Source organism: Trichomycterus rosablanca, chromosome 19 (assembly GCF_030014385.1).
Source record: "Trichomycterus rosablanca isolate fTriRos1 chromosome 19, fTriRos1.hap1, whole genome shotgun sequence".
In the NCBI taxonomy this organism is placed as follows: Eukaryota; Metazoa; Chordata; class Actinopteri; order Siluriformes; family Trichomycteridae; genus Trichomycterus; species Trichomycterus rosablanca.
This window is the reverse complement of record NC_086006.1, coordinates 895,001-914,716: the sequence shown is the minus strand read 5'-3', so window position 1 is coordinate 914,716 and position 19,716 is coordinate 895,001. Positions and strand designations below refer to the sequence as shown.

The 19,716-nt window shown below is 45.2% G+C and overlaps 3 protein-coding genes across 4 annotated transcripts in view; 2 read left to right on the top strand and 1 right to left on the bottom strand.

Annotated features, from left to right (window-relative positions):
• The window catches only part of LOC134333832 (NLR family CARD domain-containing protein 3-like), a 560,375-nt gene that overhangs the window by 95,526 nt on the left and 445,133 nt on the right, over positions 1-19,716 (bottom strand). The gene's annotated exons all lie outside the window — the stretch shown is intronic.
• aimp1b (aminoacyl tRNA synthetase complex interacting multifunctional protein 1b) lies at positions 1,541-6,223 on the top strand. The gene is made up of 7 exons (XM_063015408.1): positions 1,541-1,631; positions 2,720-2,831; positions 3,883-3,996; positions 4,202-4,351; positions 4,539-4,756; positions 5,463-5,631; positions 6,017-6,223. Exons 2-7 carry the CDS (start codon positions 2,729-2,731, stop codon positions 6,181-6,183), a joined length of 921 nt encoding a protein of 306 aa, XP_062871478.1. The 5' UTR covers positions 1,541-1,631; positions 2,720-2,728; the 3' UTR covers positions 6,184-6,223.
• sgms2b (sphingomyelin synthase 2b) overlaps positions 15,569-19,716 on the top strand; it is a 9,642-nt gene continuing 5,494 nt past the window's right edge. Inside the window, exons 1-2 of one of the 2 annotated variants that reach the window (XM_063015398.1) lie at positions 15,569-15,675; positions 18,768-19,343. In XM_063015398.1, the coding sequence (XP_062871468.1) occupies positions 18,853-19,343 (491 nt within the window). In that variant the 5' untranslated portion in view covers positions 15,569-15,675; positions 18,768-18,852. Of the gene's footprint in view, positions 15,676-16,988; positions 17,145-18,767; positions 19,344-19,716 lie in introns of those variants that run through there. The other variant, XM_063015399.1, reaches the window with a different exon arrangement.

Below are 19,716 nucleotides of genomic sequence, written 5' to 3'. Positions count from 1 at the left end.
TGTGTGTGTGTTGTAGGTAATGACAGATGGCTTTAGTGCAAAGTGCCATGAAACACACACACACACACACACTCACACACACATACACACAGAGTGATGAAGGAAGCGCTTCAGCAGCTCGTCATTGATTAACAAAGCGGCTGTGTTCCAAACCACAACACAGAGTTGACTGTGTAGGTCAGGGGTTAATGGGTTTATCATCTCTGGGGCTCGATGAAGGTCACCAGGAACCGTGATGGATCCATCAGGAGAAGAAAAGGACAGGAAGTGCAGAAGATGCCAGTGAAGAAGTCACCGCACCCTTTTTAACCACCTCCGTGGGGGTCACACTGATCGATTTTAAATCAAAGCTTCTCTAACATAAACGTTACGCAACACCTATATCACCACTATAGAGCCAAAAGTATTCGGACGCCTGATCGTGAGCATGTTGGACGTCCCGTTTCAAACGTCTGTGTGATCTGTTCAGCTAGAACAACAGCCGCTCTTCTGAGAAGCTTCTTACAAGACTTTTAAGTACATCTGTGGGAATTTGTGCACTAATTATGCTTGGTTGAGGAAGCCTCAGTCGATGTTTCAGTGTGTGTGTGGGGGGGGGGGGTCGTTTGTAACACCCCTGGATGGTTGGTCACTGAACCATTGGTACAGTGTTAGCAGAACATTCACTTCTAATTGGACTGACTGCTCTTCTTAGTTACCTAATTTGGAGATAAGAGCTCTGACCGTGGTTCGGTGGAGTCCTAGAGCTTTTGATGTTGTCCTGTATAATGTGATGGGTAGGTTTTAAGGTAAGTGAGATTTATTTTATCATTAATTAACCTGGTAAACTGATGAAATGTGCTGAATAATAAATGAAGAGGACGGTGAGATTTTCACAGGGGTGATACGGGTGTTGAATAACTTGACGTTCTCTTGGTGTACTATCACGCTGTGTTTAATTATCTGGCATCATTCCTCATAAGCTGACTAAACTGTCAAAGGGATCAAGGGTGCAAATAGTTTTGCACACGGTTTGTACTGCGGCTTTTTCACTGCTGCGCTCTGAAAGCGGTCACGTGTCTCCACCTAGTGGCCGCATTTAGAAATGACAGCCCAGGTAAAATTTCACTACTTCACCGTACCCAGTTCCCTTTTCCATAAACACGTACCCTGTGTAATACTTTCCCTGATGTATTTGATTTATTTTCTCTCTTTAATTGAAGGTGTTCACAGAGAACCGGAGAACCCGGTGGAAACCCACACAGCCACAGGGAGAACATGCTCAACAGAGAGTGAGATTTGAACCCTGATCTCTAAACCCCCCAGAGAGGTGCACCCACACAATGATAAACCTACTTAAAATGTTCTGATCGCGATAAATTGCCACACCGATTGTGCGTGTTGTTCAGATCCTCACTCATGACAGGTGGCAGTGTGTGTGTGTGTGTGTGTGTGTGTGTGTGTGTGTGTGTGTGTGAGGGGAATCCGATACCAAGTGCATGTGCTTCAACTTTTCAGACTAGGAATGCTGACAGTGCTGACTGTGTGTGTGTGTGTGTGTGTGTGTGTGTGTGTGTGTGTTCAGTAGTTTTTCTCTTCTGGTTCTTTCACAACGTGGATCGTTTCTTCTGAAGCTTAAACCAATTATACAGGTAAATATCTACACACACACACACCGACAGACGGTATTGAACATGTTCTCCGTTATTTGCTTTGTTCTGAATGACACACACGCGTGTTTATTCCTGCTGTTGTTTGTTTCTCTTGTTCCTTTTATTGGTGTATTAATAAGAAACATTATTAATGAGTGTGTGGTGCTTTGGTTTTTACACACACACACACACACACACACACACACACACACACACACCATGTGCGGATGATACCTGGAGTTCCATCATTTACGCTCTCAGGGCTTCAGGTATTTCTGGGGGTGTGTGGTGGAGGTTTGGGTGTTTGGGGTGTTTCGGGGTGGTGTGGGGCTTGTGTGGAGGAGGTTAGGATGTTGTGGGTGTTTTTGGGGTTGCTTTGTGTGGGTTTGGGGTATTTTAGGATTGTGTAGGGGAATATTGGGTGTTTGTGGGGTTGTTTGGAATGGTTTGGGGTTGTGTGAAGGGGGTTGATGTGGTTTTGGGTGGTCTGGGATTATCTGGGGCGTTTTAAGGTTGTGTAGGGGAGGATTGGGTGTTTTGGGGTGGTGTGGGGTTGTGTGGAGGAGGTTAGGTTGTTGTGGGTGTTTTGGGTGTTGCTTTGTGTGGGCTTGGGGTATTTTAGGGTTGTATAGGGGAGGATTGGGTGGTTTGGGGTTGTGTGAAGGAGGGTTGGTGTGGTTTTAGGTGGTTTTGGATTATTTGGGTAGTTTTAGGGTCGTGTATGGGGAGGATTGGGTGGTTTGGGGTGGTTTGGGGGTGCTTTTGAGGGTGGTCTAATGTTTAATCTGGGGCGGTTAGGGTTTTAGGGTGATTTTGGGGTAGTTTGGGGTGATATGAGCTGTAGGTTTGGCAGCTGCTGTTTGTGTACATTCTGTTTTGATCTCATAACACAAACACACACAGTTGGTGCTGCACAACATCCAGGACCTGAGGGTCTGGGTTTGATCCTCACCTCTGTCTATTAGTTGCTGTCTGTTAGGAGTTTGGCATGTTCACTTCACATGATTTCCTCCCACCTCTGTAAGTCATCCCAGAATGAATGAATGAATGAATGAATGAATGAACTCTGTGTGTGTTTGCCGCTGCAGGGTGACGTGATGGCGGCTAAACGTCCCTCTGAACCCAAACTCGACCCTCAGGAGGAGAAACAGATGATGGAGTTTTTAACACAACATGTTGAGCTGCTGCAGGAGAAATCCAGTACGATACACACACACACACACACACACACACACAAACACACACACACACACACACACACACAAACACACACACACACACAGGCATTATTATGGCTTTGGAATAAAATTCCTGTGTAAATCCAGAGATTTTGGAGTGTTTCTGTGAGCATTTGTGCCCATATAGTACAAGACGTATTACTGGGGTTGTGCACTGATGATGGAACAGAAGGCCTGGCTCTCAGTTAACGTTCCAATTCATCCCAGAGTCATTTAATGGGAGTCAGGTCAGTGAGCTGAGGTTTTTCTAACCTCGCTGTGTTCACAGAGGTACAGCAATGCTGGAAGATAAACGGTCCTTCCCCAAACTGTTGCCACAAAGTTGGAAGCATGTTGTTTACTCTATTGAAGTATTTGTCAGCAACTGTGTGACTAAAAACCCTGAATTTAAGATTTAAATAAGGTGTCCATGTTCTTTTGGCTATAGTGTGTCGGCTTGTTCGGAGCAGAATTCAGTCCAGACTGGGTGGATCAGTTCCGACCAGCATTGAACTGGTTCTGTTCCAGTTTGTGCACCTAGTTTTGAATTGTTCTGCAAATTTTCACCAAAAATGAACAGGTTCTGAACTCAAACCAAAGAACATTAGGAGGAAAAAGAAAGTAACAGCGCCTCCTACTGATAACACATTCCTGCTTCCAATAAGAGCAAATGTGGGCCGGTTCTCTTACAGCACTTTCACGCTGGCGCCAAAATCCGGAACAGTTTGGTGTTTTTCCACTGCAAAATCACAGATTCTTGGTCTGAAAATTGGTTCCCCATTATCTGTAAGGTTTAGATCTAATGAACCTGTAAACTGTCAGGATCTTTATCCAGTGGAAACGTGGGTCCAGCCACCAAGGTTCTAGGAAGCCTGAACAGAACTAGTTCAGGAACCACAGAGCTGAGCGTTTTCTAAAGGTCTTTTATAGTCCTGCTGGGGCTGGAACCTACAACCCTCTAAGAATACAAAACCTTCAGCTGGTGTGAATCTTCTGGGTTCTTCACGCCGGTTCCTCGTGTGTGATCTGTGCAGTGCTGCAGGCGTCGGTGCGAGAGGAGAAGAAGCTGCTGGTGGAAAACGCCAAGATGAAGAAGGACATCGAGGATCTGAAGAAGAAGCTTCAGGAGACCCAGAGGAGGAAAGCAGGTACGAACAGAAAAGGACCTTTCCTAAACTGTTGCTACGAAGTCAGAAGCAATGAATTAATTCTATAATCAGAAGGGGCGTCCCAATACTTTTGTCCCTGTAGTGTTGGTGTGATGGATCAGACTCACCTGTCGAGAATAAGGATCACGACTGGTCATGTGACCTGTGTGTGTGTGTGTGTGTGTGTGTGTGTGTGTGTGTGTAGTGAAGCTCCATCAGGAGAGGGTTCTGACCGCGTCAGTAGAAGCGATGAAGATGGCCGTCCATGACACTTCGCCCCCATCTGAACCCGCACCCCGAAATCAGAGGAGTAACACACACACACGCAGAGAGGGGAGGAGGAGAGAGCACCGAGGTAACACACACACACACTCGCACACACACACACACACACACACTCACACACACACGCCAAGCTGGGATTCGAACTCTTAACCTTCTGACTGAAAGCTCAGAGCTCTACCCAGTGCTGGTGTTCTCTCTCTCTCTCTCTCTCTCTCTCTCTCTCTCTCACTCTCTCGCTCTCTCTCTCTCGTCCTCAGGGGGCGGAGATAACCTGGGCGTGGTCAGTAAACACACCCCCGAGGCCGTGCGGGACCCCAGACCCGACGTTTCCCGCCTGGACCTGAGGGTCGGGCGGATCCTGGCGGTTCGGAATCACCCGGATTCAGAGTCGCTCTACGTACAGGTGGTGGAACTGGGAGACTCCGCCCCCAGGACGGTGGTCAGCGAGCTGGCCAATCACGTCGCGCCAGAGCAGGTGAGTGAGACGAGACCGAGGTGAGGTTCTGGAGTAGTGATCCACCTTTGGGCCCTTGAGCGAGGTCCCTAACCCTCGGTTGTTTGGTGATGCTTGCTCTGGAATTCTATTTATTTCCTTTAGGGTATGAATAAAGTATTTAGACATATCCAGTCATGTCTGTGTAGCAGTGAGACCACTGAGATTTAAACCCGGAACCTCCCAGCCAAACACCGGCTGCCTGCACCACCACAGAAAACAATCACAAACTGACTCAGTTAAAAAATCCAGATATCAGTAGTGGTCAGTAGCAGTCAGTGATGGTCAGTAATGGTCACTGCTGCAGGTCCTACAGTGTGTGTAGAACAGCTCCCCCTGGTGGTGGTAAGATCACCACACCTTCTTCTCCCTCAACTTTAAAGTTCAGGTTTATTCTGGGTGACACGCTAATCCACTTCTAATAGCTTCTTGAGGTGTGTGTGTGTGTGTGTGAGTGTGTGTGTGTGTGTGTGTGTGTGTTTCTCCTTCAGCTGTTTGGACCTTGCAACCACGGCACCAGCTGTTCTCCTTGCAGTGTGTGTGTGTGCATATGTAGATGTGTATGAGTGTGTGTGTGTGTGTGTGTGTGTCTGAGACATAGGAAAAACATTCCAACCCCCCTTCCAGTGTTCATAACTGCATACAATGCTGTGTGTGTGTGTGTACGTGTGTGTGTGTGTGTGTGTAGTTGCAGGACACTCTGGTGGTTGTGTTGTGTAACGTTCGGCCGGTGAAGGTCCGTGGTGTTCAGTCTCAGGCTCGAGTTCTCTGCGCCGTCCACCAAAACAAGATGGAACCTTTAGCCCCGCCCACCTGCGCCACACCCGGAGACAGAATCACCTTCCAGAACTATCCAGGTAACTTCAACAACGCTACACAACAACGCTACACAACAACGTTATAGAACCTTCATGTCCGAATGCACTGTACCAGCTGTAAAGTACGGTGGAGGGGGAGCAACAGTCTGGAGCTGTTTTGATCATTCCAGATCAGGTGGAGGGGGTGTTCTAAACAGTTTGGGGAGTGACCGTTCCTGCCTCAGCAGCACTGTAAAGAAACGGTTTGGTGTGTTTGATGTGTAAATGCTCACGAATCAGAACCCTGACTGTACTGTGTGGATTCCTCACACTGATCTAATGATGATGATAATCCTTGCAGTCGTGTTCCAAAATCTAAAAACAGAACGACCACATGATCAGTGTGTGTGTGTGTGTGTGTGTGTGTGTGTGTGTGTGTGTGTAGGTGAGGCGGAGAAGGAACTGAACCCCAAGAGAAGAGTCTGGGAGCGACTACTGCCCGACCTGCGCACTGACGAGAGGGGCGTGGCTAATTACAAGGGCGTGGCCTTCGAGGTCAGAGGGAAGGGCCTGTGCCGAGCGCCCACCATCAGCAACGGGGGCATCAAGTGATAAACAACAAAGAGAGAAATAATAATAAATATAATAATATAATAAACGTCTCGGCTTTATTGTTTGTTACAAGTTTTATCTTTACTGTTGCCGTAGTTACAGAATGTAAATAATCTCACTCAGGGGCCCAACAGTGGCACCTTGAAGGTGGTGGGGCTTAAACCAGCGACCTTCTGATACTAGTGCAGTACCCTGATCACTGAGCCACCGCCGCTCTCATACTGTAAACAGAAATAATTACATTTGAATCTCTCACCAGCGCCTCGTTTTATAGATGAAAGAATGAAATCTTTATTTGATGTCTTTGATGTCGGTCCCTCTGCACCCCCGGTGTGTTTGATCTCTGATCCCCGGGGCGCTCCGGTCACCCCACGCCGTGATAAATCATCGACTTTACAGAGCGGAGGAGTGAAACCCGCGGCGGTGGTATTGATTATTGATTTTGTCCTGACGTTCAGTCCTCGTTCCCTCACACACACTCGACACCAGAACCTGAGAACCGCTGCATCAGCACCAGCGCAGTGAAAACCAGATTAAACCAGAGAGTCGAGTGAGCTGTCAGGACCTGGAAGAGTTGTCACCAGTCAGGGAAAAGTAACAATTTATTTATACAGATTAAAGTTTATTGATCCGAAAAATGACAGTAAAATGACAGAAAATTTATTTTAATACAAAAACAAGTTTAACATCCACAAAAATGTGTACAATTTTAAAATAACCAAAGATTAACAGATTAAAAAAAAAAACAATAAACAAAAAAAAAAAAAAAAAAACAATAAACAGATTAAAAACAAACAAAATTAACAAAAATAAACAGAAAAAAAACAAAACATAAACAGAATAAACAAAAATAAACAGAATAAACAAATAAACAAAAATAAACAGAATAAACAAATAAACAAAAATAAACAGAATGAAAAATAAACACAAAATGAAAAAAAACCAATAAAAATAAACAGAATAAACAAAAATAAACAGAATAAACAAGTAAACAAAAATAAACAGAATAAACAAAAATAAACAGAATAAACAAATAAACAAAAATAAACAGAATAAACAAAAATAAACAGAATAAACGAATAAACAAAAATAAACAGAATAAAAAATAAACAAAAATAAACAGAATAAAAATAAAAAAATGAAAAAAAAAAAACAATAAAAATGCAACAGAATAAACAAAAATAAGCAGAATAAACTAAATAAACAAAAATAAACAAAATAAACAATTGTTAGCAGTAAACTAGAACACTACTGAAATAATTTTAAAACGATGATTTGTGACTTGAGTACTTGAATGCAGCATCAGCATCATCAGGTGCTCCTCGGTGTTCCTCCTCAGTGTTCCTCCTCAGTGTTCCTCCTCGGTGTTCCTGCTCAGTGTTCCTCCTTGGTGATCCTCCTCAGTGTTCCTCCGTGTTCCTCGGTGTTCCTCCTCAGTGTTCCTCAGTATCTGGAGTCAGATCTCAGCTTTATAAGAAGCAGTGTTAGTGGAGCCTCGTGGACACTTTAAGACGTTTTTGTTTAGCCTCCGTGTTCACGTGTCCTCGTTTCTCGGCGGCGGTTTTATTCAGCGTGGATGATTGAACATTTTTCATCTCTCCTCAGAGAATCACTTCCAGCTGCTCTACAAAAGCTCCTAAACTGTTTATCACCCCCCCCCACACACACACACACACGCCCCCCTCGCCCCCCTCTCGCCCCCCCGGGGTCCGACAGAGATCAGAGCGAGATTACAGCGAGCTGTTTTACGAGCACCACGCTCCGGCATCATAAATAACCCACCAGCGCTTTACACTGGAGAGGAACCGTTAATCCCGCCTGACGAGCGGCTGCGCGGGTGCTCGTCCCTCAGCACACATTTATTACACGGCTGTGGGATGAACTGGAACGCTGACTGTGAGTCAGGACTGCTGTTGACTGACTGGTGTGAGATGATGTCAGAGAAATTCGCTCTTCGCTCTGTACGTGTCCTTTTATTTACACAGTTTGAGTAACTGAAGGTTAAGGGCCTCGCTCAGGGGCCCAACAGTGGCATCCTGGCAGAGGTGGGGCTTAAACCAGCGACCTTCTGATCACTGGTCTGGTCCCTTTACTCTTAGAGTCTCTGGCAGGTGTGCAGTCGTGTGTGTGAGTGTGTGGGTGTGTGTGTGTTGGGGTAGGTGTGTGTGTGTGCAGATGTGTGTTGGTGTGTGTAGGTGTGTGAGTGTGCTGGTGTGTGTTGGTGTGTGTGGGCGTGTGTGTGTGTGATGTTCTGTGCTCTACAGATGAGGCCGTGTGAGCAGGAACACAGCTGGAACAGTTCCGGTGTGGTACTGTGTGGGGGTTTCCTGCGCCAGGGGGCGGAGCAAACCGCGCCCTCCTGAGACTCCGCCTTACACACGCGCCTCCACAGGTGACGGGCACAGCACAGGCCACGCCCACAATCTTTAGAGCGCACACACTTCGCACCCAGCTCACCTGTAACACACACAAAGATGCAGATCGTGATGCGGAGAACACACACACACACACTCAGTAACATACACACACTAACACACACACTCACAGAAACACACACACATTCATACATACTAACATACACACACATTCACTCTTTCACAAACACAACACACACACATACACAAACACAACACACACACACATACATTTACACTTACAGACATACACACAGACTAATAAACACTCACACATTCATACGTACACACACTCTCACATACGCACATACATATAGTAACACTAACACACACACACTCACACACACACACACACACACTAATGATTTATCACTGATTCTACACAGAGGTTAAAATGGGCGTGGCTAAAACATCTGATGCTAATATGAAGGAAGAGTGTCCATATTTTTGTTGAAGTGGTGTGTGTAGTGTGTGTGTAGTGTGTGTGTAGTGTGTGTGTGTGTATAGTGCATGTGTGTATAGTGCATGTGTGTGTGTGTGTGTATGTATGTGGACTTCACCTCTGTGTGGTTTGGTGAGGTGCTGTGTGTGTGTATGTGTGCATAGTGTGTGTGTGTGAGTGTGTGTGAGTGTGTGTGTATAGTGCATGTGTGTGTGTGTGTGTGTGTGTGTGTGAGTGTGTGTGAGTGTGTGTGTATAATGCGTGTGTGTGTATGTGGACGTTACCTCTGCGTGGTTTGTTGGGTCTCGTGCGTGTGGTGGATTGTGGGAGTTTGTTGTTGCAGTGTGACTCTGCGCGGTGACGTGACGAGGCTCGACGTGAAGCTTTGATGCACATACCTGTGAGATACAGAGCAGCTAGCATCAGCGCTAACGTCACGCTGTATTAGCATGATTTTCATCATGTCTGTATAGAGCTGGAACAGGAGAGGACCTTCCCTAAACTGTTACTGCACAGTCAGGAGCATCATGGATCATTTCCTGGACAATTTTATCTGAATCGCTCAGGAGCCCAACAGCGACAATGCAACAGTGTTGGGGCTTGAACCAGCAACCTTCTGAATACTAGAGAGTTTACACTTACGTTTACGACAGCGGTTTCCAGGGCAACACATGCGGTCTCTATTGCAACGCCTCACCCTCCTCTTACAGGGCGTGCACTGGGAGTGGGCGTGGCCAGGGGCGTGGCAGTACAGCCTCAGTGCACACTCACTGTCCGAACTACAGTAGTAACCCTAACACACACACACACACACACACAGAAAACGAAGCATGATGGGTAACAAAGACAACAAAAGTATGTGGACGCCCACACGACTGTTGTGTTACTGTATGGGCACAAATTCCCACAGGCGCACTCCATAATATAAAATACTGGTGAATTGTTGGTGTTAATGAGCATGATTTGGGAATTGGATGTCCAGCAGGTCAGGCGTCCACATACTTTTGGCTCTGTAATGCAGTAGTGATGATGGTGCTCCTCTTACCTTGAGCAGCAGTGTTTGGTTCCCTGTGAGTGCAGTATTGAAGCCGTGTTGTGGTTGGTTCTTCTTCGTGGACACCACCACCACCAGCAGGGTGCAGAAGATCCACGTGAAGATCTTCATGGTGTTCTAAACACCAGAACAACACCAGGACCTGCAGCACTGCTCAGCCGCGTGTGCAGACGGACCTACACTGATGATACAGATGTTCCTCACTGAGCTCCACTGCTGGACTGCATCACCAACACCGCCTGCACTCCGCTTTTATAGTGTTCATGGTGTTGAGTTTCATCCTCCTGTCTGAGGAACACAACAGCCTTAAGGTTCATCTCAGCACTGGCATGAAACCAGACATCAGATTCAGTGTGGACCAAACTATAAACACCTACAGCGATACATAAACACCTACAGCGATAAATAAACACCTACAATGACAAATAAACACATACAGCAATAAATAAACACCTACAACGGTAAATGAACACATACAGTGATAAATAAACACCTACAACAATAAATACACATACAGTGATAAATAAACACCTACAACAATAAATAAACACCTACAGTGATAAATAAACACCTACAACAACAAATAAACACCTACAGTGATAAATAAACACCTACAGTGATAAATAAACACTTACAACAATAAATAAACACCTACAGTGATAAATAAACACCTACAACAATCAATAAACACATACAGTGATAAAAAACTGATTCAGTAAAGAATAAAAACTTGATTAATATAGACCCACAGTAATAAATACATAACTAATGATAAACACATTCAGTGATAAATAAACACATAAAAAAATGAAAAAGAAAAAAAAAACCTGGGGATAAACACCTACAGTGAAGGACACCTATAGAGAGAGATGAATAAACACCTACAGTGATGCCTACATACCCACAGTAATAAATAACCTACACAGACTAATAAACACTTTACAGTAATGAAAAACTACTCTAGTGTTCAGTTAATGATACAAATCTACACAATGATAAACACCTATCACAATCAGTGATTAATAAACACTTACAGTAGTGAATAAACTATTACAGTGATTCCAAAAATACCCACAGGTATAAATTAGCACCTATAAATAATACCCCATTCAGATAAACACCAGTGGGTTTACCAGGGACCCTATAATATATAATATATAATATATAACATATAAATGTTTTTGGAACACACAGAACTCGATCAGTCCTGAGGACCTGAAGGTTTGAGTGCTGGGTGTTTTAATCCAGACATCACACACAGATCACCAAACACCCGCTCAGCCATCTCATCACACACCCTGCGTCCAGCAGTGCAGTACAGGGGGGCAGGAGAACATCTGCAGCAGGAGAACATCTGGAGCAGTGTGGATGGTCCATATGGAACACATGAATGATCAGGTTTATGTGTAGAGCTGCACGTGCTGAAAGGTTGGACAAAACAGGCACAAATTCCCATACACAGACACACTTCAAACTATTGTGAGAAGCTTGTAATTGTTGGCAGTTGTAGCCTAGCGGTTAAGGTGCTGGACTAGTAATCGAAAGGTCACTGGTTCAAACCCCACCACTGCCAGGATGTCACTGTTGGGCCCTTGAGCAAGGCCCTTAACCCTCAATTGCTCAGACAGTGTACTGTCACAGTACTGTAAGTCACTTCAGATAAAAGTGTCCGCTAAATGCTGAAAATATAATACCATTTGTTTTTGAAACAGGACGTCTGACGAGCTCACCTCAAGCGTCTGGATACTTTTGGCTGTATAGTAAATGTTAGACCTTGTGAAACTCAAAATAAATTAAAAGTTGTTTTTAATCATTTCAGGTGTGTGTGTGAACTACTGACCTTAACTTTAGATAGTGATGCTACATAAACTGTGTGTGTGTGTGTGTGTGTGTGTGTGTGCGTGTGTTTATTGTATTATTTCTGGATATAAACTCAGAGTTCACATGAGTGTAGCGTTACTCGGATAAACCGGATACGCTTCATCACCGCGGCGCTGGCTTCATGATTCTGATGCTTATTGTTAGCATGTTATTGTTAGCACAGAGCCGTTAGCGCACCAAGCTCAACACACAGTGAGATCAAGACATGATGAGCTCACCATCGAACCTGAACCCAACCATCACGTCATCATCAGAGGATCAGGAGAGGTTCACTGCAGGGGGTTCAGCTCCGGGATCAAAGGGTTAGCATAAAAAAAAAATCAGTTTCAATCTGTTCAGGGGTTCCAGTCACACCTACTGCTAACATGTGTGTTAAAAAACTACGTCCATAAATGCGTGGTTCGATTAGGGTGGTGTGGAGATCCAGACCTCACCCCCGGGATGCATTAGAACCTATTTTAACTGAACGGGCACAAATTCCCACAGACACACTCCAGAACAGAACAGTTGAGGCTGTTATTGATGTGAAGAGGGGTGGGGCTGGTGTTTACGTTGGTCTGATGGGTTCCTGGAACACGTCAGTGAACTGGGATGAATTGGGAGTATGAAGGAACACTTTCCCTCTATGTTTCACATACACACCTGTTGAGCCGGTGCACTCTGGCGACCTCTGCTGGTTGTTTCCAGATTCTGTACCGAATCTGCTGGTACCCCCCTGACTCGAACCCGAGCCTCAGGACTGGTGCTAAACTGGTACTGCCACTCTGTTCCTCCACCAGCTCACCACAGTGTGTGTGTGTGTGTGTGTGTGTGTGTGTGTGTGTGTGTGTGTGTGTTCTCTACACAGCACCTGTACAAAAACACGGTGTATTCATCTGCATGTGTGTCTGTATAAATGTTTAAGTGTGTGTATGTGTGTGAGAGTATATGTGAGTGTATTTGCATGTGTGTGTGTGTGTGTGTATGAGAGAGAGAGAGAAAGAGAGAGAGAGAGAGAGAGAGAGAGAGAGTGTGTGTGTGTGTGTGTGTGTGTGTGTGTGTGTGTGTGTGTGTGTGTGTTCTCTACACAGCACCTGTACAAAAACACGGTGTATTCATCTGCATGTGTGTCTGTATAAATGTTTAAGTGTGTGTGTATGTGTGTGAGAGTATATGTGAGTGTATTTGCATGTGTGTGTGTGTGTGTGTGTGTGTATGAGAGAGAGAGAGAGAGAGAAAGAGAGAGAGAGAGAGAGAGAGAGTGTGTGTGTGTGTGTGTGTGTGTGTGTGTGCGTGCGTGCGTGCATGCGTGTGTGTGTGTGTGAAATGGCCTAAAGCAGTACAGGTTTTAATGAAAAGAATAAACACACACACACACACACACACACTGATGTGCTGGCTTTGATCTCAGAATCACCTCTCGTTGGATGTGTGTGTGTGTGTGTGTGTGTGTGTGTTTAGTTTTAGGATTTGAGTGAAAATCCATTAACAGATCATAAAAGATCAAAGAACAAGAACCCAGAACCTAGAACTCAAATCCCAAACCCCAGAACCTACAACCAAGAATCCAGGACCCAGAACCCCAACCGGGCTGGAAGAGTGGCCACTGCTGCCGACCCGACCGGTCACTCGTCTGCTGGACACTCTGGTCTAAACCCATGAGAATTAATATGAAGTTTCTTCACCCTGCGACTGTAACAGCACCCACCACTGTGGGAAGGCTTTTCATGAGAATTTAGACTATGTCTATGGGAATTTCTGCGCATTCAGTCATAAAGCTTTTATATAGTGAGGCCTGGCTCACAGTTAATGTTCCAATATGTCCCAAAGCTCAGAGCTCTTTGCAGGTAACTGAAGTTCCTCAATACCAATCATGACAGATACAGTAGAGTCAGACAGGATTAAGAGCCCTTGACTTTAATGTGGAGCTGATTCTTTAAACTGATTGGTCGTAGTTTGTAGAGGTACAAGTGTGGTCGGAGGGTGGAGACGCTGGTACGTGACGTGTTATGTAAGCGCGGCCTCGTCATGAGCCGGGACGAGAAAGAGAAAAGAAAAGCGGTTTGTTTTAGGAACAGGACTCGTCAGGCTCCGATTCACCTCACTGCACCGCACTGTGACTCATTGCATCCTCTTACGTCCAATACAGGTGGGGTTACACCAGAGTGGGCGGGGCTTAGCATGAAAACAGGTGGGGTTACATCAGAGTGGGCGTGGCTTACTGGTAAACAGGTAAGCATTTTTACCAGAGTAGGTGTGTCTCACTCTGAAAACAGGTGGGGTTTTACCTGTGTGGGTATACTCCAAGAGGAGGCGGAGTTACACCGGAGCGGGTGTGTTTTACTCTGGAAATGGGTGGGGCTGTGTATATATGGGCGTGGTTTACACCTGAACGGATGAATGGATCATAATCAAGAAATCCACTGGAACCATGGAAACAGCACCCAAGCAGCACATTAAAGGTTCTACAGGAACACTGTAGGAACACATCACTCTGGAACTCCACAATAAAACTGAACTCAATCATTAGGAGAGGTGTCCACATACTTTTGGCCACACAGTGCTCTTTAAATTACACATCTGGAAACCAGATGAGATTCTTTTCATTACAAATGCTCATTAAATAAACTACAACATTCACACTAGCATCCTTTTCTTTACTAACACTGACCCATTCATCCTGGTCAGGGTCGCAGTGGGTCACGAGGCACAAGGCAGGAGTTTATTTACCCACTTTCTGACACTTCGGGGCAATTTTAGTGCAGCCAGTCCACCTTCTGCATCTTTTTGGACACGACAAAAACCCAAAAGCTCAGAATGAGACCCACGTGTACGTATGGAGGACGTGCAGATCTTCTAACAGACGAAGTGGGAGGAGAAGAATCAAACCCAGGACCTCTGGAATCATGTTGCTGTGCGTCACCCACTATACCAGCCGGCGCCACCGTGCCACTCCTAGATCTTAAGTAAACACTCGTGTGTGCCCAGCGCTCATGAATCTGTGCTTTTCACGTATGAAGCCGAGACCTGAGCCGGCAGGTACCTCGACCCCATCCAACACGTCAGCCAGGCCGTGTACACCGAGATCAGCGCCTGAGCTCAGTCTCAGTGATTCTCTTGTGGTCGAATGTATGTGAACCCCTGCAGTTATGTTCCAAATTCTGGTGATGAGTTTTGGAGAAGTGTGAAGGCTAGCTTGAAAAGACTGGGCTTACATGTGGTGTCCACAAACTTTTGGCTAATTATTGTATTTAAGTTCATTTAACTGCATTTATGTCAAGTATAAAATAATTTATGAAATACTATAATTGCCCTTTTCTCCTCCTTTCAATGAACTCCAGTTTCACCACATTTAACCCAAAATGGGATGAACTGGGATGCCGCCTGTCATCTATAATGTAGTGCATAAATTTTTTCCAGAAAAAGGTCAGCAAAAAAGAACAAGCATTATATGAATGTGTTTAATGTGATCTTGACCTGAGTGTCCACAAACTTTTGGGAACTTTAAGCTCTCAGGTTTAGATCTCTGCTCTTTCACCTCTTTGTTTTGCCTGTAATCTGCCGGTGTGTTCGTCGGAAATGGGCGTGGCTGTGAGTCACAGGTGGGCGTCGTGAGCAGGTAAGTTCAGATCCGTGTCGTGTCCTTGTTTCCGTCGGAGTGAAAGAGAAACGACGATCAGAATCGGTTCGGTCGCGACCCAGTCGGGATCAATTCATCAAAGGTGAGTGTGCGTTCAATTACCGGCCGATTTCAGGCCTTAGAGGGTTTACGAGTCTGAAGTTCTGACACGTTGATTAAAAATCTTTAATTAGGAGTAAATTTAGGATCCGCGATCACACTGCTGAAGTTCTAATGTTCTAATAAATAAATAATAAAAAGTCAGCTTTATATGATCATATTTTATTCACTTTTTAAATTGTGAATAACAGTTTAGCGCGGTAAGCAAATCATAAACAAATAGCACAAACCACCCGGACTTTCCATAACATGCTGCTTATATAACTGGATTTACCTGAATTAATGTTATATAAGCGAGTTATGAGTGTTAGTTATCTGTAAATAATCAATATAACCCGAAACAACGAGTTTTTAAGCTTCACATTAGTTTTAGCTGTTGTTTCAGTTTGAGGTCTCAGTGCTACATGATTAGCATGAATTTAAATAGACGTGATCAACAGTTTTCCAGCTTTTATTTATTAATATTGTATTCAATTTCACTTTTATTTCTATTAGTTTCGAGTCATATTTAAAATGCACTTCAGTTTAAGATGGTTTTCGTGTGTTTTCATTTGTTGGTGTAGAAAGTTCTATAATATTGGACTTTGTATCAAGGGACGATTGATTCACAATTGGTGTCCATATAATTATGGCTATTTGACTGTTCCTTTTATCCTGAGCCACAAACATTGCCATGATAAGATCTAGGAATCTCTATACAGCAAGCAGGTCAAAATTTGCATAGATTTTGTCTCTATAAGTATAGATTACATGGAACAGTGGTCTCATCACCTTTCAACCAGAGGAAATTTGTTCATGTGGTCGAATGTAATCCAGGAACCTTCAAAGGCAAACCTGCTGGAACATTGGTGACACTTTCCACAGTCGAGCAAGCTTTACATTCTACTGCACTCAACACCTTTTAGTGTTTGGTGAATTGGAATCTCCATTGTGACCCAGACCGTCTCGTCCTTACAGGTGTTTTTGTTTGCTCTGTGTGCACAAATTCCCACAGACACACTCACTCCAAAATCTTGAAGAAAGCCTTCTTAGAAAAGTGGAGACTGTTAAAGCTGAAAAGAAGTGCGGCGTCATATTTATGGCTACGGTTTGAGAATGTGATGTCCAACAAGCTTATGGTGGTTGCAAAGAACAGAGGGAAAGTAAACAGGAAGTGCAGAAAACGAACAGGAAGCAGAATAAAAAACACTGTAACACTGTTTTCTGTCAGGAACGGTGGACGGTTCGCACATGCTCAGTCGCTGCAGTATCAGTAAGCAGGTCAATGTTCACGGTTTTGTTATTCAGCAGGTTTCACAATCACTATCAGCTGAAGACACTTAGCACGTAGATCTGCTCTGATCCTCCAAAACAAACTAACAAACATTTAACTAAATCAAACTGCAAGTGTTTCACTAAAACTAAAGAAATGGATCACTGACGTGTGGACTCTCAACCCAGTAGGACAGTAAGGTCAGTAGGTATCTCAGGTCAGTATGGTGAACAATGCACTCAACTCAGAAGAACTCACAGGTCTTTGGGACTCAAGACTATCAGGTCAGTATGACTCTTAGGACTCTCAGATGAACAGGATGCTCAGGTCAGTAGGACTTGTGGGTCAGCAGGACTCAAGACTATCAGGTCAGTATGACTCTTAGGACTCTCAGATGAACAGGATGCTCAGGTCAGTAGGACTTGTGGGTCAGCAGGACTCAAGACTCTCAGGTTTTGAGGACTTTAGGTCAGTAGGACTCTCAGGTCTTTAGGACTCTTGGGTTTTGAGGACGTTTAGGTCTTTAGGATTCTCAGTTCAGTAGGACTCTCAGGTCAGTAGGATTGTCAGGTCTTTTGGATTCTTTAGGACTCTCGGATCTTTAGGACCCTCGGCTCAGTTAGTAAGGCTGAAGGTGAAGATTGAACCTGGAGAATCAGCTTTAATCTTCTGTGCTGCTCACACATGAACCATCAGAAATGTCTGGATGTTTTTGAACCAAGACTAAAACAGATAAACAAATAAAACAAATACTGAACATGATTTATTTTTGAGTCGTGCTGAAGAGCCTTGAGGTGAACCTTTCTGTTACTGTACTGGACGTCCAGAAGATTCCAGAGAAAGAGTTCACTGTAACAGAGGAGAGAGAATCAGGAGACGTGCAGCTCAGATCATCGGAATATGGAGACGTTCCCGGCGGACGGCGACTCGGCCAGCGGTTCCGTAACTACCATAAAAGGAAGAAGATTTTACAGGGGTGAAGAGAGTGGAAGAATGTAACCTCGTCGGTTTTGGTCGGGCGTGTCCCGTCTTATTTAGGCTCTCTTAAATGTTCACACGCCTCTGTCCTGATGTCTTTTGTTCAGATTTCTCTAACAAAGACACACCTCTGTTTGCACACACACACACACACACACACACACACACACACACACACACACTCACACACAGGCGTGGTTTCATTCTAATAAAATGAAAACGATTCCATCAGAGAACATTTACAATCTGGCAAAAGTATGTGGACACCCCCTGTGTTCTAAACACATTAAGCAGACGCTTCTATCCAAAGCGACTTACAATTGAGGGTTAAGGGCCTCACTCAAGGGCCCAACAGTGTCAACCTGGCAGTGGTGGGGCTTGAACCAGCAACCTTTCAATTACATTTACATTTTTACATTTTCGGCATTTAGCAGACGCTTTTATCCTTACAGTTGTGACAGTATACAGTCTAAGCAATTGAGGGTTAAGGGCCTTGCTCAAGGGCCCAACAGTGGCAACCTGGTAGTGGTGAGGCTTGAACCGGTAGTGGTAGTGGTGAGGCTTGAACCGGTACTGGACCAGTACCTTAACCACTAGGCTACACTGCCAATTACTAGTGCAGGAAGCTTTTCTTCATGTCTTTATAGAGCTCGCTCATTCTGGAACAGGAAAGGTCCTTCCCTAAACTAATAATTTCCTGTTAGTAATTGTTGTGTGGCTGATGGATTCAGTAAGTAAAAGCAGTGTCCCAATACTTTTGGCTGTACAGTGCATGTTTATGATGCCACCTAGTGCCATGCTTGGTAGGTGGGTACATAGCTAATGCTAATCTCTGTTTCCGCTAGGTGACCCGTCACACAGGTAACGAAGGCGTGGCCAGGACCCACCTGACATTCTGTTCCCGCCCCTCTTACATCATCACCGCACACGATGGCGACGTCTCAACTTCTCGAGTCGTCTCAGAACGCAGACGAAGACGTCGTCCACATCGACGTGACGGTTTTAGACGCGCCCCAACAGACTCCGCCCACAGAATACACCCTGCCCGTTCAGGAAGTGGGCGGGGCTTCAGGCGACACCAGGCCCCAGTCCCGCCTGTCGCGCGGCTGGCGGATGCTGCGTAAGAACCAGGACTACATCCGCATTAGCATTAGCAAAGGCAAGAGACGGGCGGAGCGCCTGCCGGCCGAGTGGTGGAAGACCGGCCTGTCCTTCCTGTGGGCGGCGACCATGCTGTTCTGCACCACCGTCATGATCACCGTGGTACACGAGCGCGTCCCGGAGAAGGAGTCCAACCCCCCGCTGCCCGACAAGTTCTTCGACTACGTGCCGCGGCTGAAGTGGGCGTTTACCGTCACCGAGGTCAACGGCATCGTCCTGATCCTCGTCTGGGCCGCCCAGTGGCTCTGTCTCAAACACAAGTCAGTTATACTGTCTGTCTGTGTGTCTCTGTCTGTCTGTGTCTCTCTGTCTCTGTTTATCTGTCTCTGACCATCAGTCTGTCTCTGTCTGTATCTGTCTCTGTCTGTCTCTGACCCTCGTCTGGACCGCTCAGTGGCTCTGTCTCAAACACAAGTCAGTTATACTGTCTGTTTGTGTCTCTCTGTTTCTGTCTGTCTCTGACTGTCTGTATGTCTGTGTCTGTCTTTCTCTCTGTCTGTCTCTAGCTGTCTGTCTCTTGTCTGTCTGTATCTTTCTCTGTTTATATGTCTGTTTCTGTCTGTATGTCTCTGTCCGTCAGTCTATGTCTGTCTCTGTTTGTCTGTCTGTACCTGTCTCTCATCTCTCTCACAC

Coding starts and splice junctions, on each gene's coding strand:
- aimp1b (XM_063015408.1), top strand. CDS start 2,729: ATGGCGGCTAAACGTCCCTCTGAACCCAAACTCGACCCTCAGGAGGAG. Junction 2,832..3,882: donor GCTGCTGCAGGAGAAATCCA/GTACGATACACA, acceptor TGATCTGTGCAG/TGCTGCAGGCGTCGGTGCGA. Junction 3,997..4,201: donor GACCCAGAGGAGGAAAGCAG/GTACGAACAGAA, acceptor GTGTGTGTGTAG/TGAAGCTCCATCAGGAGAGG.